The sequence below is a fragment of the Coregonus clupeaformis genome, unplaced genomic scaffold, assembly GCF_020615455.1.
Source record: "Coregonus clupeaformis isolate EN_2021a unplaced genomic scaffold, ASM2061545v1 scaf0874, whole genome shotgun sequence".
Lineage (NCBI taxonomy): Eukaryota > Metazoa > Chordata > Actinopteri > Salmoniformes > Salmonidae > Coregonus > Coregonus clupeaformis.
In genome coordinates, this window is record NW_025534328.1 from 58,604 (window position 1) to 84,072 (window position 25,469).

Here is a 25,469-nt window from a genome sequence, read left to right on the forward strand (position 1 = left end):
ATGTGTTATTACAATGCAATGATTAGGTAATGACCATTTGAACAAGGTATTTCTAAGTAACAACTTGCTAAACACAGAGCTGTAAAATAAAAGGCCCATCTCGGCAGCTAAGCCTGCAGGTAGTGTGATGTTTTTCTACATTTTGATGTATCGTTGTCTTTTTTGTTTTGTCTTACCTCATGCACAGGAAATGTGCTCTACAAATGTGTTACTATTATTACCTTAATCTAATACTACATGTAGTTCCCCGAGTGTGAGCCTACCTACCTACGTCCCTCCCTGTGGTGGTGGCTTAGTTTCAACAGGTGACGTTTCCATCCATCCTTTCCTTTCCTCCATCTATAATTCAGCTGCCCCGGCCGTATCGGTGTCCATTTTTTCTCCTTCTCTCTGTAAAACTGGCTTATGGTGGAGGGATGAAGAGGCTCATTAACGAATGCGAGAGAGAGAGAGCTATCACTCTATCACAACAGGGTGTAATAGGTGGCAGAAAGAACGAGGGAACAACGACAACGGAGAACGAGGAGCGGGATAGTCTCCAAGGTGACTTTCACTATCAAAAGAAGAGGCCTGTAACGGAATACGCTGATTAGTACCTAGCTAACCTACTAGCAACTACTACCAACTGTCATTTATTTCTTTATTGAAACTTTCAACTAGTACTCTGGAGTTTAAAGAGAATAGTTTATAAGACTTTATTTATTTTTCCTCATTTGTTATTATACAGTTTTTCTTTTGTTTTGTGGAACACGAAGCTGTTACTATGTCGGGGGCTAACAGTGACCAGTTACATAGGTCTACATTGTCTGTGTACACAGTAAGTATACCCTTTATGGTAGGGTAGTGCTATGGGGGTAGATTATTGCCAATATTGTTATAAATAAAGAGCGTATTGGCAATAAGCTACCCCTATCTTTCACACTCCAATAATATTCAAAATGAGCGTATATGGGGGGAAAATGTTGCTAAAACTATTCAAAATATCTTCCTGTAACGTTTAACCTTCAATATACAACCACTTGTAGGCCTGACTAAACACAGGGCATAGTAGTAAGTATTGGCCAATATGAGATGTTTGTTTGTTCTGTGTTCTCTTCCATAGAGCCTGATGGAACAGTTCAACCCAGGCTTACAGACGCTAGTTGCATTAGGAAACAGCTATGTCAATGCTTTCCAAGGTGTGTGTGTGAAAGTTGATACATAAGTATGCATTTGTGTCATCGTGTGTGTGTGTGTGTGTGGGGGGGGGTCATCCCTCTCTGACACGTTCCCTAGATGTAATTGGGCTAACGTATTATTGATGTCAAAGACCTAACTCTGACTGATAAAACAGTACAAGGCATCTATCACAGGTCAGCAAGTTAGTAGGTAGTTGTAACATGGTAAAGAGATGCCTGTTGCCCATAGAGATAGAAGTTAGTAGGTAGTTGTAACATGGTAAAGAAATGCCTGTTGCCCATAGAGGTAGAACGAGGACTCATCTTTGAATCTGTGCCATGATAACTTCTGTGACTTTCAAATGGTGGAAGCCTGCAATGTCCATGCTAAAACGGGTTCTGTCCATCCAGAGGCCTCGTTCTACCTCTATGCCTGTTACCTAACCACTGGGCTATTTATGCCTGTATCAGGTGTCCATCACCACAGGTGTTTTACTTATTGGGTCAATTAGGGTTGATTGGTTGGTTGGGACAGTTAAGATATGATTACAAGGTTTGGTTTGTTATGTGTCATTATTAGGCTTGTTAGTTAATAGCAATAATGCTAACAGGTGTGTGTGTGTGTGTGTGTGGTTGCAGCCTTGGCTGTTACCAGTGAGGCCTACTTTAGTGCTGTAGCAAAGATGGGAGAACAGGCCCTTCACACACTCTCATCTCGCTCACTTGGTAAGTGTGTCTGTCTGTACGTCTGTCTGTCCTGTACTGTACTGTACTGTACCGTAGCACCAGCAGGCTACAATGGGCCAAACACAGACTGGGGATCTATTAAAGGTAGACTTAACGATGTGATGTAGATGCAAAAAGGAAACCGCATATTGGGTTAATTTCTGCAACAGCTAAGAGAGTTGAGGCGCAAGGATCAACTTCTCTGCTGTTTTGGTGCCCTGGCTACCACGCCGTGCACAGATACTGTGTGAGAGTCTTGCATCTCGCTCATCTCAATATCTGCGGTGCTGCTCATGGCAACGTCATTTTGCTGAGTCACCTTTAACTTCATTCTTCTTAACGTCTTTGAGCAACTTTGATGTTGTTGTGGCAGGCGGTGTGTTTTACGATACTGGGTGAGATGAGAGAGGTCTACATTTAAACTGGGCTTGGCACTCTGTTTTTTTGGAAGGACAGTCTAGCTCCGATGGTGCCAATAAATATTAATAAGAACAGGCTTTACTGAGAGGTAAGGACGGACTGATCAATCACACACACACACACACACACACAGCATGCCAGTTGAGCTAATGAATTGAGTGTGGCTGAAAGACTGTCATCTATAATTCAAAGCAGTTACCCAATCCTCTCTTCATGGTCACACTGCTGCGCTGACCTTCTCACTTGACTAACCTGCTGTAGCTACGCTGTCATGCTAGCCTAGCTCTGACGCACGGCCCCATTCGTTCCCTATGAGATGCTATCGTCAGTGCTAATAAGGCTAGGTTGCTAGGTCTGATCCACGGCCCCATTCATTCCCTATGAGATGCTGTCATCAATGCTAATTGGGGATGCTAATGTGTGTCTGTGTGTTCCACAGGAGATGTCCTGGTACAGATATCTGAGACGCAGAGAAGACTCACAGCTGAGATGGAGGGAGTGGTCAGTATCTGTTTTTATTATTTATTTATTATTATTTATTTTATTTATCTGTTTAATTGTGGTCGTCTGTAGCTCAATTGGTAGAGCATGGCGCTTGTAACGCCAGGGTAGTGGGTTCGATCCCCGGGACCACCCATACGTAAAAATGTATGCACACATGACTGTAAGTCGCTTTGGATAAAAGCGTCTGCTAAATGGCATATTATTATTATTATTATTATTATTATTATTATTTATGTCTATATGTTCCTGATCCTACTTAGTGTCTTTACACCTCCTATTTATCTATGTTTATTTACAATATGTCCACGCCACTGTTTCCATCCACAGCCTATGTGTGGCCACTGCCATAGAGTGTAACATTGTTTTTCTTCCACCCGAGGGTGTAACGTTGTAATTCTTCCCCTTCAGTTTCGATGGTTCCAGGTAGAAGTTTTACAAGCCATGGAGAAGAATGTCAAGTTGGACGAGGAGTACATTGACGTGAGTATCTGGCAAGAGTGTGTGTGTGTCTGTACGTGTACGTGTGTGCTAACACACACTCCTGTATCTCCTCCATAGGGCAGTCGCAGGGTGTATGAGCTGGAGGTGAGGAACCAGGCAGAAGCTCTAGAGAAACAGCTGAGAAGAGGAGCCTTCAGAGACTCACTGGTACACACACACACACAGACACAGACAACCATACACACACACCCTCCTTCTTACAGTTAGATCAGACACTGTCTAACACTACCACATTCCATACAGTAACTGTGGTTGTGCGTGCGTGCATGCGTGCGTGTGTTCTCCAGGAGCACAGTGAGTACATGCAGTACCTGAGACAGAGTCAACATGACATTATGAAGGAGGAGGAGAGGAGGTCAATCTTTACAATTATTAATACATTACCAATACAATTATTATTATCACTATTATGATGATTATGAATACGATGACAATTGTTATTATTAGGTATCGCTTCCTGGCAGAGAAACACTGCGGACTGACACAATCACTGCTCTTCCTCATCAACAAGGTACACACACACAGACATGTTTATGTCCAAAACGGGGACTTCAGAAACCTTTAGAAACCAACACACACAGGTAGTGTTCTGAAATGTCCCCATCTCTCCCACAGACAGGGGCTTCCCTACAGCAGAAGGCTGATGGATGGAAGGAGAAAGTGAACGAGACACGAGGATCCAGACCCCGTACCCCCACCCACCCTGACCAGGAGGCACAGGTTAGAGACAAGTATTCCACCCATCCGTCACCCATCAATAATAATAATAATAATATGCCATTTAGCAGACGCTTTTATCCAAAGCGACTTACAGTCATGCGTGCATAAATTTTTGTGTATGGGTGGTCCCGGGGATCGAACCCACTACCTTGGCGTTACAAGCGCCGTGCTCTACCAGCTGAGCTACAGAGGACCCATCCACCCAACCATTCAACCTTACCCCGTCTCCCTCTCTCCTCAGCTGTGTGGCTCAGTGAGCTCTCTGCTGCAGACAGTAGATGAGGACAGAGACATGTCTTGGGCCAGGAGAGAACAGCAGGCCCTGGGGAGAGTGCCCTCTAGAGGTAGGAGGACTACACTGCACCCCCAAAGAACAGGGTTATATTTAGTCAATTAAAATTACACTACTTACATTTGTTGTGTTATGGTCCTACCTCCACCCAGCCCCGTCCCCCCTCCACAGCCGATCCCGCTCCTCCTCAGTGGGTGAGTCTCTGGGTCTGGGTGGGGGTAGGACCATGAGAGCCCTGGTGTCCCACCCGCCCTCCTCCAACCCCAAACTCCTACCCTTCACCCAGGGAGAGATGGTCACCGTGTTGGTCCAGGAGCCAAGGAATGGGTGGCTGTATGGGAGAACGGATAGCAACCTACGGTAGGGGGATAGTGGATAACAGCCTACGGTAGGGGACAGTGGATAGCAGCCTACGGTAGGGGGATAGTGGATAACAGCCTACGGTAGGGGACAGTGGATAACAGCCTATGGTAGGGGGATAGTGGATAACAGCCTACGGTAGGGGACAGTGGATAACAGCCTACGGTAGGGGGATAGTGGATAACAGCCTACGGTAGGGGACAGTGGATAGCAGCCTACGGTAGGGGACAGTGGATAGCAGCCTACGGTAGGGGGACAGTGGATAACAGCCTACGGTAGGGGACAGTGGATAACAGCCTACGGTAGGGGACAGTGGATAACAGCCTACGGTAGGGGACAGTGGATAGCAGCCTACGGTAGGGGGACAGTGGATAGCAGCCTATGGTAGGGGGATAGTGGATAACAGCCTATGGTAGGGGACAGTGGATAACAGCCTATGGTAGGGGACAGTGGATAACAGCCTACGGTAGGGGGACAGTGGATAACAGCCTACGGTAGGGGACAATGGATAACAGCCTACGGTAGGGGTCAGTGGATAACAGCCTACGGTAGGGGGATAGTGGATAACAGACTACGGTAGGGGACAGTGGATAGCAGCCTACGGTAGGGGATAATGGATAACAGCCTACGATAGTGGATAACAGCCTACGGTAGGGGACAGTGGATAACAGCCTACGGTAGGGGGACAGTGGATAACAGCCTACGGTAGGGGACAGTGGATAACAGCCTACGGTAGGGGGACAGTGGATAGCAGCCTACGGTAGGGGACAGTGGATAGCAGCCTACGGTAGGGGACAGTGGATAGCAGCCTACGGTAGGGGATAGTGGATAACAGCCTACGGTAGGGGATAGTGGATAACAGCCTACGGTAGGGGACAGTGGATAACAGCCTACGGTAGGGGACAGTGGATAACAGCCTACGGTAGGGGACAGTGGATAACAGCCTACGGTAGGGGACAGTGGATAACAGCCTACGGTAGGGGGATAGTGGATAACAGCCTACGGTAGGGGACAGTGGATAGCAGCCTATGGTAGGGGATAGTGGATAACAGCCTACGGTAGGGGACAGTGGATAACAGCCTACGGTAGGGGGACAGTGGATAGCAGCCTACGGTAGGGGGACAGTGGATAGCAACCTACGGTAGGGGACAGTGGATAACAGCCTACGGTAGGGGGATAGTGGATAACAGCCTATGGTAGGGGACAGTGGATAGCAGCCTACGGTAGGGGACAGTGGATAGCAGCCTACGGTAGGGGACAGTGGATAGCAGCCTACGGTAGGGGACAGTGGATAGCAGCCTACGGTAGGGGGACAGTGGATAGCAGCCTACGGTAGGGGACAGTGGATAACAGCCTACGGTAGGGGATAGTGGATAACAGCCTACGGTAGGGGATAGTGGATAACAGCCTACGGTAGGGGGATAGTGGATAACAGCCTACGGTAGGGGACAGTGGATAACAGCCTACGGTAGGGGGACAGTGGATAACAGCCTACGGTAGGGGACAGTGGATAGCAGCCTATGGTAGGGGGATAGTGGATAGCAGCCTACGGTAGGGGATAGTGGATAACAGCCTACGGTAGGGGGACAGTGGATAACAGCCTACGGTAGGGGACAGTGGATAGCAGCCTACGGTAGGGGGACAGTGGATAGCAGCCTACGGTAGGGGACAGTGGATAGCAGCCTACGGTAGGGGACAGTGGATAACAGCCTACGGTAGTGGACAGTGGATAGCAGCCTACGTTAGGGGGACAGTGGATAGCAGCCTACGGTAGGGGACAGTGGATAGCAGCCTACGGTAGGGGACAGTGGATAACAGCCTACGGTAGGGGATAGTGGATAACAGCCTACGGTAGGGGACAGTGGATAGCAGCCTACGGTAGGGGACAGTGGATAGCAGCAAGGCCCATTATGATTCATTCCTTTGTTTGTCTGTTTGTTTGTTCCTTCATTCATTCATTCCTATGTGGGTAGGTGGGTGGCTGGCTGGGAAAACAGTGGATATGATCTAGGAACTTGTCAGTTACAGTATTTAGGCAATTTTTGTGTTTGCTGGTCTCTCTCTGTTGTTCAAACAGCCAGGGCTGGTTCCCAGCAGCTTATGTTGCTTCTACTGAGGAGTTCTCTAACCTATTGGGGTCCAGGTATGTCAATCAATCAGTCAATCAATCAATCAATCAATCAATCAATTAATCAATGTGGTCATATCTGACATTTGACCCTCCAGTGGCACTTCCTTGAGGAGCCACAGCATGAACAACCTATTGGATCCCTCTGACACCTCCATGGACCAATCAGAAAAGGCCTACGGTGATGTCGCGCCGCCTGCCACACCCACTCGCAGGGCCTCCGTCGACTTCCGACCAATCTCTCCCCTCCCTGAGAGGAGGGCGGAGCCAGAGATTGTGATGACAACAAATAGCATGAAGGGCTATAGCGAGCTCCCGCCCCCTCCTCCTCCGCCGCCGCCACCCCCTCAGCCAACAACAATGCTCCGGAGAGGGTCAGCTGACTTTCGACCAATCCAGCCTACTTTCCCGGAGAGGAAGGCGGAGTCATTATCACCCCTTGGAGCTTCTGGAGAAAACCTACTCTTTCCCAGGTAGGAGGTGTGTGTCTGTGTGTGTGTCTGTGTGTGTGTCTGTCTGTGTGTGGGTGTCTGTGTGTGTGTGTCTGTGTGTGTGTCAGTGTGTGTGCCTGTGTGTGTTTCAGTGTGTGTGTCTGTGTGTGTGTCTGTGTGTGTTTGTGTGTGTCTGTGTGTGCCAGTGTTTGTGCGCCTGCTGGGATGTTTGTCATTAGTGTTGAGTGCTAGTTGTTTACATGTCACCTGATCTGTTGCAGGGGAACCAATCCCTTTGCGACAGTGAAGCTTAAACCAACAACCACCAATGACAGATCAGCACCCAGGATCCACTGACCAATCAGCACAGAGATTTAGACGTCAAGAAAAGCTTACGTCCTTGAGTTTGACATTGAGTCTATTTTTAGATAAATTATGTAGATGATCTATTAGTGTAAAAATATATTTATTTATTTGTATTATTATGCGATTAAGAATAGCACTGTCACATTGTTTGTGTGTTTCGATAGAACAATTAGCAAACGATTGGAAAATCTATCTAGGATGCTTTTATTGTGAAATAGATACTTTCATTGTGAAAATAACTAAATTAATTGTCTCATTTGTGGATTCCTTGTTCTACTGTATGTTAGTGTCCAATGTAGTTGATAATAAAATAAATAATAATAATACAATTATAAATAAAATCAAGTCATTTTACTTAAGGTGTTTTATTCCTTATTATTTCTTATTTGAATCATGTATCTCTCTTCACAGCTCTACCTCTTCTTTATTTATACATCTCATTACCAGACGAGAGAGGAAGGAGGAATGGAGGGAGGGAGGGAAGGAGGGTACAAGTATGTGTGAATAGGCAAAAATAAAGAATGAGAGACAGGTTGTACAGGGTGCGTCCCCAAATAATGGCACCCTATTCCCTTTTGTCACTCTTTTGAAGAAGTGCTCTATGAAGGTAGTAGGGTGGCATTTGGGTAAAGTGACATAGGGTTTATAGACGGTGAGAGGAAAAGGATGGTTTCTGGTACATTATATCTACAGTAAAGGTTTTCTTTTAAAATGAGACAGTCGTGAGGTTTTCAAATCAAAACAGGACACGTATACAGTATGTTGGTAAGGTAGAAAAACGTACAAATAAATACAGTAGTGCTTGTTGGGGTGTCCCCTCTCTACCTCTCCCTGGTGGATGTCTCCTGTACTGTTTCACTGAGAGAGACTGGGCCTGCATGGTGCGGTGTAGGGTGAAGTAGCCTAGACGCTGATCTTGGGTCAGTTTACATTTTCCCCACTCTAGTAGATAAGGTTGGGATTGGGGAAGGGGAAGCTGATCCTAGATCTGTACCGAGGAGAAACTTCACCCGGATGGTGCTTTTCTGGGTGATGGGGGGGAGGCATAGAGGTGGGAGATTGTAGTTAAAACAGGAATTCACAGGGGAGGAGAAAGGGGGAGACGAGGGTTGTTCTTTACACCTCATGGACCAAGACTTCAAACTCTGGAAAAGAGAAGAAGAGGAAGAGAAGATGAAGATTATCTAGGAATGACGTCATGACTTCATTCTGTTATCATCCTATCATCTCTCTCACCGTCAATGCCGATCTTTCCGTCTCCGTCCTTGTCGGCGGCGTTAAGGAATGCTTTGGTCTCGGCGTCGGTCAGGTCTCTGCCATCCTCAGCGAAACTCTTCAGCACGAACCTGAGGTAAGAGAGGGGTCGAAGGTTAGGGGTCAAGATTAAGGAGCGACATCTGTAGTGTGTGTGTGTGTCTCTGCCGTCCTCACCGAAACCCTTCAGTACGAACCTGAGGTCAGAGAGGGGTCAAAGGTTAGGGGTCAAGATTAAGGATCTGCATGTGTGTGTGTGTGTGTGACTGTCGTCCTCAGAAAAACCCTTCAGTATGAACCTGAGGTCAGAGATTTAGCGTGAAGAAATGTTTTATTTTGGCTGGGACTGTGAAATTCTGGTAACTTTCCCCACAATTTCTAGGTTTTCCAGAAATCATGTCTGGACGATTCCCGGATTTTCCACTTATTCTCTCCTGATGTCAGGGATCTTCGAATCAGGATTTCTGGAACACCTCTGCATTTTGGCGAAGTTACCGGAATTTTGCAACCCTATATTGGGCATGCATTCTAAATGGTATGCTAGCTTGCAAATGGGAAATTAGCCACAAATTCACATCTGATGAATGTGTGTGTGCACACCTGTCCATGTGCGTCTTTGGTGTGTGTGTGTGTGTCTCATTTTGTGTCTGTAATTGGTGTGTGCATATGTCTGTTTGTGAGTGTTTGTGTGTCTGTAGTGGTGTGTGTCTGTAGTGGTGTGTGTCTGTAGTGTGTGTGTGTCTGTAGTGTGTGTGTGTGTCACCGTCTGTGTGTCTCTTCCTCTTACTTGAGCTCCTCCTCCTCAATGAATCCACTCTGGTCAGCATCAATAGCCTGGAACACCTTCTTGACGTTGTCAGGAGTCATGGCCTTCAGGCCCACCAGAGCAAAGAACTTCTTATGGTCGAAGGTACCCTCCGCTGTACACACACACACACACGGACACGCGCACACGCACACACACGGACAGGGAGGAAAGAAGGGGAGAGGGAGGGAGGGAGGAGATGGGGAGGGAGGGAGGAGATGGGGAGGGAGGGAGGAGACGGGAGAGAAGGGAGAGATATACAGTGGGGGAAAACATTATTTAGTCAGCCACCAATTGTGCAAGTTCTCCCACTTAAAAAGATGAGAGAGGCCTGTAATTTTCATCATAGGTACACGTCAACTATGACAGACAAATTGAGAATTTTTTTTTCATAAAATCACATTGTAGGATTTTTAATGAATTTATTTGCAAATTATGGTGGAAAATAAGTATTTGGTCACCTACAAACAAGCAAGATTTCTGGCTCTCACAGACCTGTAACTTCTTCTTTAAGAGGCTCCTCTGTCCTCCACTCGTTACCTGTATTAATGGCACCTGTTTGAACTTGTTATCAGTATAAAAGACACCTGTCCACAACCTCAAACAGTCACACTCCAAACTCCACTATGGCCAAGACCAAAGAGCTGTCAAAGGACACCAGAAACAAAATTGTAGACCTGCACCAGGCTGGGAACACTGAATCTGCAATAGGTAAGCAGCTTGGTTTGAAGAAATCAACTGTGGAAGCAATTATTAGGAAATGGAAGACATACAAGACCACTGATAATCTCCCCTCGATCTGGGGCTCCACGCAAGATCTCACCCCGTGGGGTCAAAATGATCACAAGAACGGTGAGCAAAAATCCCAGAACCACCCAGGGGGACCTAGTGAATGACCTGCAGAGAGCTGGGACCAAAGTAACAAAGCCTACCATCAGTAACACACTACGCCGCCAGGGACTCAAATCCTGCAGTGCCAGACGTGTCCCCCTGCTTAAGCCAGTACATGTCCAGGCCCGTCTGAAGTTAGCTAGAGTGCATTTGGATGATCCAGAAGAGGATTGGGAGAATGTCATATGGTCAGATGAAACCAAAATATAACTTTTAAAAACTCAACTCATCGTGTTTGGAGGACAAAGAATGCTGAGTTGCATCCAAAGAACACCATACCTACTGTGAAGCATGGGGGTGGAAACATCATGCTTTGGGGCTTTTTTTCTGCAAAGGGACAAGGACGACTGATCCGTGTAAAGGAAAGAATGAATGGGGCCATGTATTGTGAGATTTTGAGTGAAAACCTCCTTCCATCAGCAAGGGCATTGAAGATGAAACGTGGCTGGGTCTTTCAGCATGACAATGATCCCAAACACACCGCCCGGGCAACGAAAGAGTGGCTTCGTAAGAAGCATTTCAAGGTCCTGGAGTGGCCTAGCCAGTCTCCAGATCTCAACCCCATAGAAAATCTTTGGAGGGAGTTGAAAGTCCGTGTTGCCCAGCGACAGCCCCAAAACATCACTGCTCTAGAGGAGATCTGCATGGAGGAATGGGCCAAAATACCAGCAACAGTGTGTGAAAACCTTGTGAAGACTTACAGAAAACGTTTGACCTGTGTCATTGCCAACAAAGGGTATATAACAAAGTATTGAGAAACTTTTGTTATTGACCAAATACTTATTTTCCACCATAATTTGCAAATTTATTCATTAAAAATCCTACAATGTGATTTTCTGGATTTTATTTCCTCATTTTGTCTGTCATAGTTGACGTGTACCTATGATGAAAATTACAGGCCTCTCTCATCTTTTTAAGTGGGAGAACTTGCACAATTGGTGGCTGACTAAATACTTTTTTTCCCCACTGTATATTATATTATTTTCTAAAGATTTGGTTTGGTTTTCAACAGTGAAACCTTCTGCTCACCTTTGACTGCCTCAAGGGCCTTCTGAATATCATCAGCTTTCAAAAAATCTTTCAAAGCGGCCATCTTGGTAACTGGGGGAGAGAGAGAGAGAGGTTTATGAATACATTATAGGGATAGTGTAACTGAGGCGCGAGGAGAAAGTTTTGAGTGTCAATTACAAGATTCTCCTGAGCCGTGAGACCTTGGCTAAGGAACAGAACAGACAGAGATGCACAGGCCCAGTGTCTCTGGACTGTGGTGATGTAAAGTCCATGAATAGTGTCTGGCAGACACACAGTAAGGACAGTGGCAGTAAGAGAGGAGAGGAGACGAGAGGAGGGGAGAGGAGAGGAGACGGGAGAGGGGACAGGAGAGGGAAGAAAAAGAGAGGAGAGGAATAGCATCAGAGTTTGGCCAGGGACCATGAGCTGGGCTCTATATCATTCTGGCACTCAACGGACACCCAAATGAACTTGGCAGAGGAGGGGAGAGGAGGGAGAAGAGGGGAGGAGGGGAGAAAGGAGGAGGGGAGAAAGGAGGGGAGGGGAGGGGAGAGAGGAGAGGAGGGGAGGAAGGAGGGAGGGGAGAAAGGAGGGGGAGGGGAGAAGGAGGGAGGGAGAGGAGGGAGAGGGGGGAGGGGAGAGAGGAGAGGAGGGGAGGGAGAGAGGAGGGGAGGGGAGAGAGGAGGAGAGGAGGGAGGGAGAAGGAGGAGAGGAGGGAGGGAGAGGAGGAGAGGAGGGAGGGGGAGAAAGGAGGGGAGAGGAGGAGGGGGAGAGGAGGGGAGAGGAGGAGGGGGGAGAAAGGAGGGGAGGAAAGGAGGAGAGGAGAGGAGAGGAGAGGAGAGGAGGGGAGAGGAGAGGAGAGGAGAGGAGAGGAGAGGAGAGGAGAGGAGAGAGGAGAGGGAGGGGAGGAAAGGAGGGGAGGGTAGAAAGTTGACCGAAGGCCATATTTGGTAATATAAGACGCAGCATAAATAAAGTTTGTGAACAGAGGTCAACAAGAAAATCAAGAAAATCAACAAGATACTTTCCCAAGACAAATCTTATAAGAAAGCATATGACTACCACTCTCAAAATGGAGCCAGAGTCCTATTGCCTAACATTTATAAGTCCACTCAACTCAATTTGATCATGGCAGTTGTAGTGTTCTGGGTGCACAGTTTTTAAGTGTTTGTGAGATCATTCCTGCAGTGCCTTAAATTGCTCAGTAGATGTCATTAAGGAGCCAGACAGATATCACTTAATAACTACTCAGTGCAACTGAGAGGAGAGGAGAGGAGAGGAGAGGAGAGGAGAGGAGAGGAGAGGAGAGGGGAGGAGAGGAGAGGAGAGGGACAGGAGAGGAGAGGAGACAGGAGAGGAGCAGGAGACAGGAGAGGAGAGGAGAGGGGAGAGGAGAGGAGAGGAGAGGAGAGGGGACAGGAGAGGAGACAGGAGAGGATAGCAGAGGGGACAGGAGAGGGAAGAAAAAGAGAGGAGAGGAACAGCATCAGAGTTTGGCCAGGGACCATGAGCTGGGCTCTATATCATTCTGGCACTCAACGGACACCCAAATGAACTTGGCAGAGGAGGGGAGAAAGCAGAGGAGGGGAGAAAGGAGGGAGGGAGAAAGGAGGGGAGAAAAGAGGGAGAAAGGAGGGGAGGAGAGGAGGGGAGAGGAGGGGAGAGGAGGGAGGAGAGGAGGGGGAGAAAGGAGGAGAGGAGGGGGAGGAGAGGAAGGAGAGGAGGGAGAGAGGAGGAGGAGGGGAGGGGAGAGAGGAGGGAGAGGAGAGGAGAGAGGAGAGGGGAGAGGAGGGGAGGAGAGGAGGGAGAGGGAGAGGAGGGAGGGGGAGAGAGGAGAGGAGAGGAGAGGAGAGGAGAGGAGAGGAGAGGAGAGGAGAGGAGAGGGAGAGGAGAGGAGAGAGAGGGAGAGAGAGGGAGAGGAGGAGAGGAAAGAGGAGGGGAGGGGAGATAGTTGACCGAAGGCCATATTTGGTAATATAAGACGCAGCATGAATAAAGTTTGTGAACAGAGGTCCAATGAAAATCAACAAGATACTTTCCCAAGACAAATCTTATAAGAAAGCATATGACTACCACTCTCTCAAAATGGAGCCAGAGTCCTATTACCTAACATTTATAAGTCCACTCAACTCAATTTGATCATGGCAGTTGTAGTGTTCTGGGTGCACAGTTTTTAAGTGTTTGTGAGATCATTCCTGCAGTGCCTTAAATTGCTCAGTAGATGTCATTAAGGAGCCAGACAGATATCACTTAATAACTACTCAGTGCAACTGAGAGTGCATCTCAATAGTATCCAGTGGCATCCTTCCACTCACCTGCAAAAATGCAAGAAGACATTGAAAGCAAAATGGTGGAAGCCGTCAGAGGTACTTTCTAATCATTCTAAATAAAGACGAGGCCACGAGATGAGGAAGCCTCTATATTACTGATATACAGCCTGATTAGGCTGGTGACATGGCGGTGGATAGAGTCTAGTGACATGGTGGTGGATAGAGTCTAGTGACATGGTGGTGGATAGAGTCTAGTGACATGGTGGTGGATAGAGTCTAGTGACATGGTGGTGGATAGAGTCTAGTGACATGGTGGTGGATAGAGTCTAGTGACATGGTGGTGGATAGAGTCTAGTGACATGGTGGTGGATAGAGTCTAGTGACATGGCGGTGGATAGAGTCTAGTGACATGGTGGTGGATAGAGTCTAGTGACATGGGGGTGGATAGAGTCTAGTGACATGGTGGTGGATAGAGTCTAGTGACATGGTGGTGGATAGAGTCTAGTGACATGGTGGTGGATAGAGTCTAGTGACATGGTGGTGGATAGAGTCTAGTGACATGGTGGTGGATAGAGTCTAGTGACATGGTGATAGAGTCTAGTGACATGGTGGTGGATAGAGTCTAGTGACATGGTGGTGGATAGAGTCTAGTGACATGGGGGTGGATAGAGTCTAGTGACATGGTGGTGGATAGAGTCTAGTGACATGGTGGTGGATAGAGTCTAGTGACATGGTGGTGGATAGAGTCTAGTGACATGGTGGTGGATAGAGTCTAGTGACATCGGTGGATAGAGTCTAGTGATATAGTGGTGGATAGAGTCTAGTGACATGGTGGTGGATAGAGTCTAGTGACATGGTGGTGGATAGAGTCTAGTGACATGGGGATGGATAGAGTCTAGTGACATGGGGATGGATAGAGTCTAGTGACATGGGGATGGATAGAGTCTAGTGACATGGTGGTGGATAGAGTCTAGTGACATGGTGGTGGATAGAGTCTAGTGACATGGGGTGGATAGAGTGTAGTGACATGGTGGTGGATAGAGTCTAGTGACATGGTGGTGGATAGAGTCTAGTGACATGATGGTGGATAGAGTCTAGTGACATGGTGGTGGATAGAGTCTAGTGACATGGTGGTGGATAGAGTCTAGTGACATGGTGGTGGATAGAGTCTAGTGACATGGCGGTGGATAGAGTCTAGTGATATAGTGGTGGATAGAGTCTAGTGACATGGTGGTGGATAGAGTCTAGTGACATGGTGGTGGATAGAGTCTAGTGACATGGCGGTGGATAGAGTCTAGTGACATGGGGATGGATAGAGTCTAGTGACATGGGGATGGATAGAGTCTAGTGACATGGTGGGTGGATAGAGTCTAGTGACATGGGGGTGGATAGAGTCTAGTGACATGGGGATGGATAGAGTCTAGTGACATGGTGGTGGATAGAGTCTAGTGACATGGTGTGTTTAGCGGCTTGTGGTGAAAAAAACCTGTTTGTCCAGAAGGAAACTTTGTGTGTGTGTGTGTGTACGCACGTTTGTGCATGCGCATGTATGTGTGTGTGTGTGTATGTATGGCTGTGTGTGTGTGTATGGTTGTGTGTGTGTGCATGGTTGTGTGTTTGTGTATGGTTGTGTGTGTGTATGGTTGTGTGTGTGTGCAGGCGTACGTAAGTCAGTGCCAGAGCTTCTGTGAATGTGCATGTATTTGCTGCTCTGTGTGTGTGTGTGTGTGTGTGTGTACAGGATCAGATGAGGTAAACTAGTTTGTGACATTTGCAGTGTCTCAGAGACTCCGCCGGTGATAGGTCCACTGTCCACACCAGGCAGAAACGTCTATGAGGAGACTGTGACTAATAAAATGTGGAATGGAGAGAGAGAGAGAGAGAGAGAGAGAAATGTGAAATATTATATCTGTCTCACTTGCTGTACTCATGCTCTACCTCTCTCTCTCTATTCATCTCTCCCCCCCCCTTCTCTCTCCCCCGCTCTCTGTCTCTGTCTCGCTCTCTCTACCTTGGTAACAAATATATTTTGAAATCTAACTCTGTAGCAATCTCTATATATAGTACAGTATGGACCAAGACATCTGCCAAGGATGCAGCCAAGGCCCATATCTCTCATATCTCCCATGTCTCCTGTCTTCTACATTTAGGAGGCAATAAGCAGGAAATCTGGGAATCCACCAAACGAGATTTCTGGAGAACCTGGGAATTTTGGGAAAGTTACCAGAATATTGTAACCCTACTCATAGTATCTCTTCATGTGTCCTGAATCTTGTATATTTTCCATGTCTCTTGTGGCTTCTGTGTCCTTTAGGTATGTTGTCATCACACTGTTAGCATGTTGTCATGCTTGTGGCTAAGTGCTAAGGGTTGTGGCACATGAACCTCAGTCATCTTTGGAATCTGCATACATGTGTTTGTATGTGTGTGTGTGTGTGTGTGTGTGTGTGGGTGTGTCAGAAGTAAAACAACTTGTGTTTCAAGTCAGTAACCCAACCCTTATGTATGTATATTGAATCAACAGTTACACTTTATCTGAGGTAAAACAAGCTGTTTGACAGCTACCTAACCCTTCCAGCACGTAAAGGGTTAACAGTGGCATCTACATATGTTTGACAGCAACCTGACCCTTCTAGAATCTTAACAGTTTATCTTACACTTCATCATAGGTAAAACAAGTTTATGTTGATCTTTGGCATGTACATATGTTTGACAGCAACCTAACCCTTCTAGCACTTACAGGGTTAACAGTGGCATCTACATATGTTTCAAAGCAACCTAACCCTTCTAGAATGTTAACAGTGACACTTCATCACAGGTAAAACAACTTTCCAGTTGTCTTTGGCATCTACATACATACAGTATATGATTGACAGCAACCTTCTGGCACGTATATAGGGGTCGACAGTTAGTGCAGCCCACTCGAGGTAAAACGACTTGACAATTAGTCTTGACAATATTAGCGTTATACTGCAGGGTAATATGTCACCTCAAGTGATATATAACTCTATGACATATAACTCTATTTATGCCTTTGTAAGTCATTGAGAACACATTAGCTTTTACAATAACGACCTGACCAAGAAGGAGCAATATAACTAACTGAAATGAATATGTTAGATAAAGTTAACTACGATGGTTAAATGTCACTTAAGAATATATATAAAGTTTGGACACACCTACTCATTCAAGGGTTTTTCTTTATTTTGACTATTTTCTACATTGTAGAATAACACAAATGGTAACATGTAGTAACCAAAAAAGTGTTAAACAAATCAGAATATATTTTAGATTTTTTAGATTCTTCAATGTAGCCACCCTTTGCCTTGATGACAGCTTTGCACACTATTGGCATTCTCTCAACCAGCTTCATGAGGAATTTGTTTAACCCTTTTTTGGTTACTACATGATTCCATATGTGTTATTTCATAGTTTTGATGCCTTCACTATTATTCTACAATGTAGAAAATAGTAAATATAAAGAAAAACCCTGGAATGAGAAGGTGTGTTTATATATATATATATATATATATAAACCATCTCAATTGGGTTGAGGTCAGGTGATTGTGGAGGCCAGGTCATCTGATGCACTTTTGACTGGTACTGTATATATATATTCTAACAAGACCATGGCCCAATCCCAAATCGATCCCTAAGATCTACATCCTGCATTTGTGGAGATCTGAGATAGATTACACTGGTGTAAGCAATATGGTAATAGCTACATCTTGCCCTCTGACTTTAGGCTAGGTTGAAGTGTCACCACATTGCTTATACCATTCGAATCAAAAATGTAGAGATCAATTTGGGATTGGGCCTTGGTGTTGTGTGCTTGGAAGTCAGACTTGGTTGTCTTTAGGGGACACCAAGATGTCTTCTCTCTCTCTCAGATGGTGTAAAGGGCTATTTTTAATGATATATTTATCCCAATATTAGGAATGTATCACCGTGTTGGGTGACGGCCTTTGAAATGCTGCTGTAGTCCTAAATTTGACTGGCTTCAGATTTGTGTCATGCAACGCTCAAATATGACCGGCTGTGAGTATGATGTATTGCACTGGGTAATATTTCAACCTTGGCATCGTATACCATAACGATTGTATGAGTCTTGGAGACAGACATACATGTCTTGGTTTAAAGTACATAAGCACACACACACACACACACACAGTACCACGTTCATTCATATTTGGGCTGAGCGGACAGGAGACTGAACTCTCCAAGCAGACCATAGAATACTAGAACCATTGTTTTAGGAATATTCTAAGAATTACAAATATTCTGAGCATTCTGTCTGGTCCCTCAGAACTTGGACTTAGAATAGCTGCAGGTTTTATAATGGAATTCTACCAACATCCAGCCATTCAAGAGTACATAATCACTACACAGGATTCTCTATATACGCTGTATGACATCACAGCATACTACATATATCCTTATCCAACACTTCTCAAAACAACAATAATTTTCTAACACAAAATGACCAAAAAACTAAAACAAACCAATGTAAACTTTTTCTGCAAGTTTGAATGTCAGGTACTGCAGACCCCAACCAGCCAATCATTAATAATTATGCATCCAGTCTGGTGAACCAATGAAAACCAATACCACAATCCAGACCTATGCCTTACGCTACTTTCAATGATCAACCTTACCTGGATAGTGAGGGACTAGATTCTGGAAAGAGAGAGGGGCTGGAGATTGAGATAGGGTAAGCGAGGGGGGGTCCACAATAGTCTTATATATCACACACACATGCACACACACACACACACATACACACACATTTATTTTGGGAGCGTATGGGAGAGGGACAGTGGGCATCAAGATATGACGTACTAACACTGCCCAAGAGACAGAATGCTTTCTTGTGTGTGTGTGGCCCTAGGCTCAGATCGCTTTCTCAACAGTACTAACGAATCAACCACTACTATTAATAAAACACTTCTTTGCTGTTCTCTCTCTCTCTCTCTCTCTCTCTCGCTCTCTCGCTCTCTCGCTCTCTCTTCTGAATGCTTCGTTTCTGCTGGCAGCTAGCCGAACTCGGCTAGGTGACCTGAATGAGTGTGCTCGCATACTCCCTTAAAAGCCCTTTGCTTGAAAAACTAGAAAAAAGTGGCAATAGTACTGTTTTTCCATCTTGAGACGCCGTAGCCAGTATACACTTCTTCAAAATAGTCCGATTTAATCTAAGATAACTCTAGAAATCTCTTATTAATTTTGAGTTTTTTGCCAAGGAGATCTTTGTTGCACAATTTGACATCTAACTAAGATGTTTATTGCATGGAAACGAGTGGTCTATCATTGAACGACAACAAACACTTAATTCAAGAATCCCTACTGTTGATCTATAACCGACAAAGGGGCGTAGACTTTGGCTACCGAAATTAATCTTGCCTGGATAGTTTTTTTGGGGTGTGGACGAACAGCTGAAAAAACCCTTGCCGAAGACCAAAACGAACAAAAACCAACAAAATGTCGTCATAATATATAACGAACTGGTCCAAACCTTTTCGGATCGGACGCCTTAACTCTCTCTCTCTCTCTCTCTCTCTCTCTCTCTCTCTCTCTCTCTCTCTCTCTCTCTCTCTCTCTCTCTCTCTCTCTCTCTCTCTCATAACGCTCTCTCTTTTGTTGCTCATAATTGCAACATCAGCAAAATGATCACGCAAGGCTTTCTTATCTTAACTCCAAGGTCTCAATGAGGTCAAGTACATCTCTTAAGAGTAAGTGTATTTCTTAAGAGTTCCTAAATCAACTCATAAAAGTAATCAGAGAAAATACAGCTGAGCTGACTTGACCCTTCCACTTCATGACAACTTCCTAGCAACCCAGACCAGCTCAAGTGTCCGTCCCTTAGGATGCAGCGTATGGTGAGACGCGCGCACGCAGACACACACTCACGCACGCGCCAACACACACACACACACACTATGGTGAGAGACATATTCCAGAGTGCTACTTCTATGAACCTCGTCCTCATAGGGGATACATAAAGGTTGGCCGCCATTGGTGGGTATATAGAAACAGTCTGTTTGGTAGCCTGTTTCTGCAGTCTGCTTGGTAACCTGTTTCTACAGTCTGCTTGGTAGCCTGTTTCTACAGTCTGTTTGGTAGCCTGTTTCTACAGTCTGCTTGGTAGCCTGTTTCTACAGTCTGCTTGGTAGGCTGTTTCTGCAGTCTGCTTGATAACCTGTTTCTGAATGTCTGCTTGATAACCTGTTTCTACAGCCTCTCTGCCTGATAACCTGTTTCTACAGCCTCTCTGCCTGGCTGGAAGTAAGGAATCTCACATTGATATGAATGGTTTATTTACATTATTTATATATATATATATATATACATGAATATACAGTCTAATATAACGTAATGTGAAAGTACCAGTGTCTACACAGTACATTCCACGTCCTTCTCTCTTTTACCCTCAGCTCTTCTTCTTCTTCTCCCTCTATCCCTCTCTACCTCTCTCCTTTAAATCTCCCTCCATCTCCCTCTATCCCTCTCTACCTGCCTCCTTTATCTCTCCCTCCATCTCCCTCTATCCCTCTCTACCTCTCTCCTTTATCTCTCCCTCCATCTCCCTCTATCCCTCTCTACCTCTTTCCTTTATCTCTCCCTCCATCTCCCTCTATCCCTCTCTACCTCTCTCCTTTATATCTCCCTCTATCCCTCTCTACCTGCCTCCTTTATCTCTCCCTCCATCTCCCTCTATCCCTCTCTACCTCTCTCCTTTATATCTCCCTCCTTCTCCCTCTATCCCTCTCTACCTCTTTCCTTTATCTCTCCCTCCATCTCCCCTCTATCCCTCTCCACCTCTCTCCTTTATATCTCCCTCTATCCCTCTCTACCTCTCTCCTTTATATCTCCCTCCTTCTACCTCTATCCCTCTCTACCTCCCTCCATCTCCCTCTATCCCTCTACCTCTCCTTATCTCCCTCTATCCCTCTCTACCTCTTTCCTTTATCTCTCCCTCCATCTCCCTCTATCCCTCTCCACCTCTCTCCTTTATATCTCCCTCTATCCCTCTCTACCTCTCTCCTTTATATCTCCCTCTATCCCTCTCCACCTCTCTCCTTTATATATCCCTCTCTACCTCTCTCCTTTATATCTCCCTCTATCCCTCTCTAGCTGCCTCCTTTATATCTCCCTCCTTCTACCTCTATCCCTCTCTACCTGCCTCCTTTATATCTCCCTCCATCTCCATCTATCCCTCTCTACCTGCCTCCTTTATCTCTCCCTCCATCTCCATCTATCCCTCTCTACCTGCCTCCTTTATCTCTCCCTCTCCCTCCATCTCCATCTATCCCTCTCTACCAACTCCTTTATATCTCCCTCTATCCCTCTCTACCTTCCTCCTTTATCTCTCCCTCCATCTCCCTCTATCTCTCTCTACCTCTCTCTACCTCTCTCCTTTATATCTCCCTCTATCCCTCTCTACCTCTCTCCTTTATATCTCCCTCTCCCTCCATCTCCATCTATCCCTCTCTACCAACTCCTTTATATCTCCCTCTATCCCTCTCTACCTCTCTCCTTTATATCTCCCTCTATCCCTCTCTACCTCTCTCCTTTATATCTCCCTCTATCCCTCTCTACCTCTCTCGTTTATCTCTCCCTCTCCCTCCATCTCCCTCTATCCCTCTCTACCAACTCCTTTATATCTCCCTCTATCCCTCTCTACCTCTCTCCTTTATATCTCCCTCTATCCCTCTCCACCTCTCTCCTTTATATCTCCCTCCATCTCCCTCTATCCCTCTCTACCTCTCTCCTTTATCTCTCCCTCTCCCTCCATCTCCCTCTATCCCTCTCTACCAACTCCTTTATATCTCCCTCTATCCCTCTCCACCTCTCTCCTTTATATCTCCCTCTATCCCTCTCTACCTCTCTCCTTTATCTCTCCTTCCATCTCTCGGTCTTGTCAGAGGGACCCTGCCGGCCCCTTAAAAGGCTCCCCCCTCTCTTCTCTCTATCTCTTCCCCTCATCCCTCGCTTCGTCCTTCTCTTCTTCCTCAGACTACATTTATCAGTCTTTCTCCCCAGCTGCTGGCAACCAAGGCCAGAAGAGCTAGATCTCTCTGTGACTGCCCACTGTCAAAGGTGTGTGTGTGTGTGTGTGTGTATGTATGTGTGTGTAATATCCCAGGCATACTACCTATGACACAAAGAGGGGGTCAAAAGCCTGGACCACCGACGCCACAGCCGCCTGTCTGTCTGTCTGTCTGTCTATCTCTCTCTGTTTCTCTGTCTGTCTCTCTCCCCCACTCATTTTCTCTCTCTCTCTCTCTCTCTCCATACTGATTGACCCCCCTGTTCCTCCTGTTCTGTTCTCTCTGTTTCCCTCCCTCCCTCTCTCGCCCCTTCCTTCTCTCTGTTGCCCCTCTATTGTATTACCCCGCATCAGCACTTTCCTAGAGTATGGACATGCTACGGAGAGGGAGGAGGAGGAGGAGAGGGAGGAGGAGAGGAAGGAGGAGAGGGGGAAAAGGAGAGGGGGAAAAAGAGAGGGAGGAGGAGAGGGGGAAAAGGAGAGGGAGGAGGAGAGGGGGAAAGGAGAGGGAGGAGGAGAGGGGGAAAGGAGAGGGAGGGGAGGCAGAGAGACGGAAATAGAGATGGAAACAGTAACGTAAGTCTGTCTGTGTTAAATAAGGAGACGACGGACAAACGGACGGACGGATAGAGGGTTTACCAAGGGCAAGGCTGAGACAGAAAGATGGATGGACAGACTCAACTAATTCTAAAGAGAGCGGTACAGAGAGAGAATGTAAAGAGAGAGAGAGAGTGCAGGTCATTGAAAAGAGAGAGGGAGAGAGAGAGAGAGAGAGAGTAGTGAAAGCAGCTCATTTTTAAACGGTCCAGTTGCACTATGACAGGTGTGGATATGTGTTACAGCTGTTTGTGTGTACTGTGAGTGCGTCTGAGGCTGCATATGCCCTATGGTTTCATGTCTGTTATGAGAAATAGTAGACATGTCTGGATTACAATACAAAGCCAAAGTACATAACATGCCACACACGCATACACACACAGTCTGACTGACGGGACACTCGACCGACACGCATGGCACTCAATGTTGACACTCCGTTACCTTGGTAACGCGGAGATGTACAGAGGGAATGATGGGAAGAAGAAAGGAGAGAGAGAGATCTTGAAGTGCAGTATGAAATTGATGTAGCCTACATTGACTGACTGACACACGCTAGCTTTTATGGTGTTGCATACTATGTTTAGTATAGGTTCTAAAATCCATACTTCATAATCACATAACACCATCTACAAAGGAGTTAGAAAAGTCTAGCTATGACTGTACACTCTTTGGGGAAAAGAAGGTTCCAAGAGGGTTCTTCGGCTGTCCCCAGAGGATAACCCTTTTTGGTTCCAGGTAGAACTCCCTTTCCACAAAGGCTTCTACATGGAACCCAAAAGAGTTCGACCTGGAACCAAAAAGGGTTCTTCAAAGGGTTATCCTATGGGGATAGCCGAAGAACCCTTTTAGGTTCTAGATAGTGAAGCTGTAAAACATCCAGGGTCATAATCTATAGAACATCTCTTAGGTTTTGCATCATAACATGTTCTTCTGTAGTAGAATTATATAAAGTGACTTTTATATTTAGGAATGATTCCATGGTGCCTTCCTTCTCTCTTCCTCTGGGTTTAAAATAACAGAGGCCTAGCTAAATGTCCCCACTTCTCTGAATTTTAGTTGGTTTACTATTCTTGTGAGGACTTCTGGTACTCACAAGTATAGTAAAACGTGTACACACACACACACACACACACACATCAGCAACTGGTGTGACCTTGGTGTTAAATACACACTTGGATGTCTGAAGCAGGAACAGCCAAGTTATGGGCCTAGTGTGTGTGTGTGTGTGTGTGTGTGTGTGTGTGTCTATTATGGGCCTCACCAAATACAGATCTACATTTTGTTGCAGGAGATTTGACACACACAAACACACACGCACTTGGTTTCAATGTGTCTGTGTAGTCAGCGGGTCACATAGTATGAGAATAGAGAGGGAACTGATATGTCGTCTGTCATCTCTTTAAATGCCCAGATATTGGCAAGGCCAGGGGATACGCATGCATACACACACACACACACGCACCCCCCCCCCCCACACACACACACACACACATACACTGAGTGTACAAAACATTAAAGACACCTTCCTAATATTGAAGCGTTCCACAGGGATGCTGGCCCATGTTGACTCTAATGCTTTCCACAGTTGTGTCAAGTTGTCTGGATGTCCTTTGGGTGGTGGACCATTCTTGATAAACATGGGAAACTGTTGAGCGTGTAAAACCCAGCAGCGTTGCAGTTCTTGACACAAACTGGCACCTGGCACCTATTACCAGACCCCGTTCAAAGGCAATTAAATATTTTGTCTTACCCATAATCGCTCTGAATGGAACACAGACACAATCCATGTCTTAATTGACTCAAGGCTTAAAAATCCTTATTTGGATTTAACAAGTGACATCAATAAAGGATCATAGCTTTCACCTGGATTCACCTGGTCAGTCTATGTCATGGAAAGAGCAGGTGTCCTTAATGTTTTGTATACACATTGTACACCAGTGGAGGCTGCTCAGGGGAGGACGGCTCATAATAATGTCCGGAACGTAGCAAATGGAATTGCGTCAAACACATGGAAGCCATGTGCTTGATGTATTTGATACCATTCCACCAATTCCTCTCCAGCCATTTCCACGAGCCCGTCCTCCCCAATTAAGGTGCCACCAACCTCCTGTGGTGTACACTGCTGACTGTTCCCTCTAAAGATGCCTGAATAACTGATGTAGATATGCAGTTAGGAGATGGACATACTGATCATGTGCTCTGGTGAAGTGACTTCCCCCCTTCCTCTTTCTCTCATTCTCTGTACTGAATGGCATGCAGAATGAGGTTAACCCATGGTCAATGACAATATCATATTCATAATCTATTCAAACCGTGCAGGAGTCAATTTGTGACATCTTAAAGTTGCCTTCAATTGAATTTAATCTAATTTAAGGGCCAATGAAAGGGCAATATTATGTCTGCGTCCCACATGGCACCCTATTCCCTATTTGGTATACTACTTTTGACCAGAACCCATTACGCTAATGCCCTCTTCTACCCTCCTCTATTCTCTACTGCTCTCTTCTACCCTCCTCTATTCTCTACTGCTCTCTTCTACCCTCCTCTATTCTCTACTGCTCTCTTCTACCCTCCTCTATTCTCTACTGCTCTCTTCTACCCTCCTCTATTCTCTACTGCTCTCTTCTACCCTCCTCTATTCTCTACTGCCCTCTTCTACCCTCCTCTATTCTCTACTGCTCTCTACTATTCTCTACTGCTCTCTTCTACCCTCCTCTATTCTCTACTGCCCTCTTCTACCCTCCTCTATTCTCTACTGCTCTCTTCTACCCTCCTCTATTCTCTACTGCTCTCTTCTACCCTCCTCTATTCTCTACTGCTCTCTTCTACCCTCCTCTATTCTCTACTGCTCTCTTCTACCCTCCTCTATTCTCTACTGCCCTCTTCTACCCTCCTCTATTCTCTACTGCCCTCTACTATTCTCTACTGCTCTCTTCTACCCTCCTCTATTCTCTACTGCTCTCTTCTACCCTCCTCTATTCTCTACTGCTCT

At 46.0% G+C, this 25,469-nt stretch overlaps 2 protein-coding genes across 3 annotated transcripts; one reads left to right on the forward strand and one right to left on the reverse strand.

Moving 5' to 3' along the window:
• The first annotated feature begins 346 nt into the window (after window positions 1–346).
• Window positions 347–7,915, forward strand: baiap2l2b (BAR/IMD domain containing adaptor protein 2 like 2b). Of its 2 annotated transcripts, XM_041889425.2 has the most exons (14): window positions 347–817; window positions 1,103–1,178; window positions 1,797–1,883; window positions 2,743–2,804; window positions 3,216–3,287; window positions 3,366–3,455; window positions 3,596–3,663; window positions 3,756–3,819; window positions 3,924–4,028; window positions 4,270–4,372; window positions 4,473–4,680; window positions 6,758–6,823; window positions 6,907–7,281; window positions 7,521–7,915. In XM_041889425.2, the coding sequence occupies exons 1-14, from the start codon at window positions 764–766 to the stop codon at window positions 7,594–7,596; spliced, it is 1,506 nt and encodes a 501-aa protein (XP_041745359.1). In that variant the 5' UTR covers window positions 347–763; the 3' UTR covers window positions 7,597–7,915. The 2 variants fall into 2 exon arrangements, with proteins under 2 accessions (XP_041745359.1, XP_041745360.1); XM_041889426.2 differs by lacking the exons at window positions 347–817; window positions 1,103–1,178; window positions 1,797–1,883 and adding an exon at window positions 2,198–2,391 and having other exon boundaries at window positions 7,521–7,914.
• Window positions 7,916–7,951: 36 nt separating this feature from the next.
• On the reverse strand, window positions 7,952–18,570 carry LOC121576344 (parvalbumin alpha). The gene is made up of 5 exons (XM_041889427.2): window positions 18,492–18,570; window positions 11,585–11,656; window positions 9,647–9,779; window positions 8,842–8,951; window positions 7,952–8,750 (listed from the first exon to the last, which is right to left on the reverse strand). Exons 2-5 carry the CDS (start codon window positions 11,646–11,648, stop codon window positions 8,722–8,724), a joined length of 336 nt encoding a protein of 111 aa, XP_041745361.1. The 5' UTR covers window positions 11,649–11,656; window positions 18,492–18,570; the 3' UTR covers window positions 7,952–8,721.
• Window positions 18,571–25,469: the final 6,899 nt, after the last annotated feature.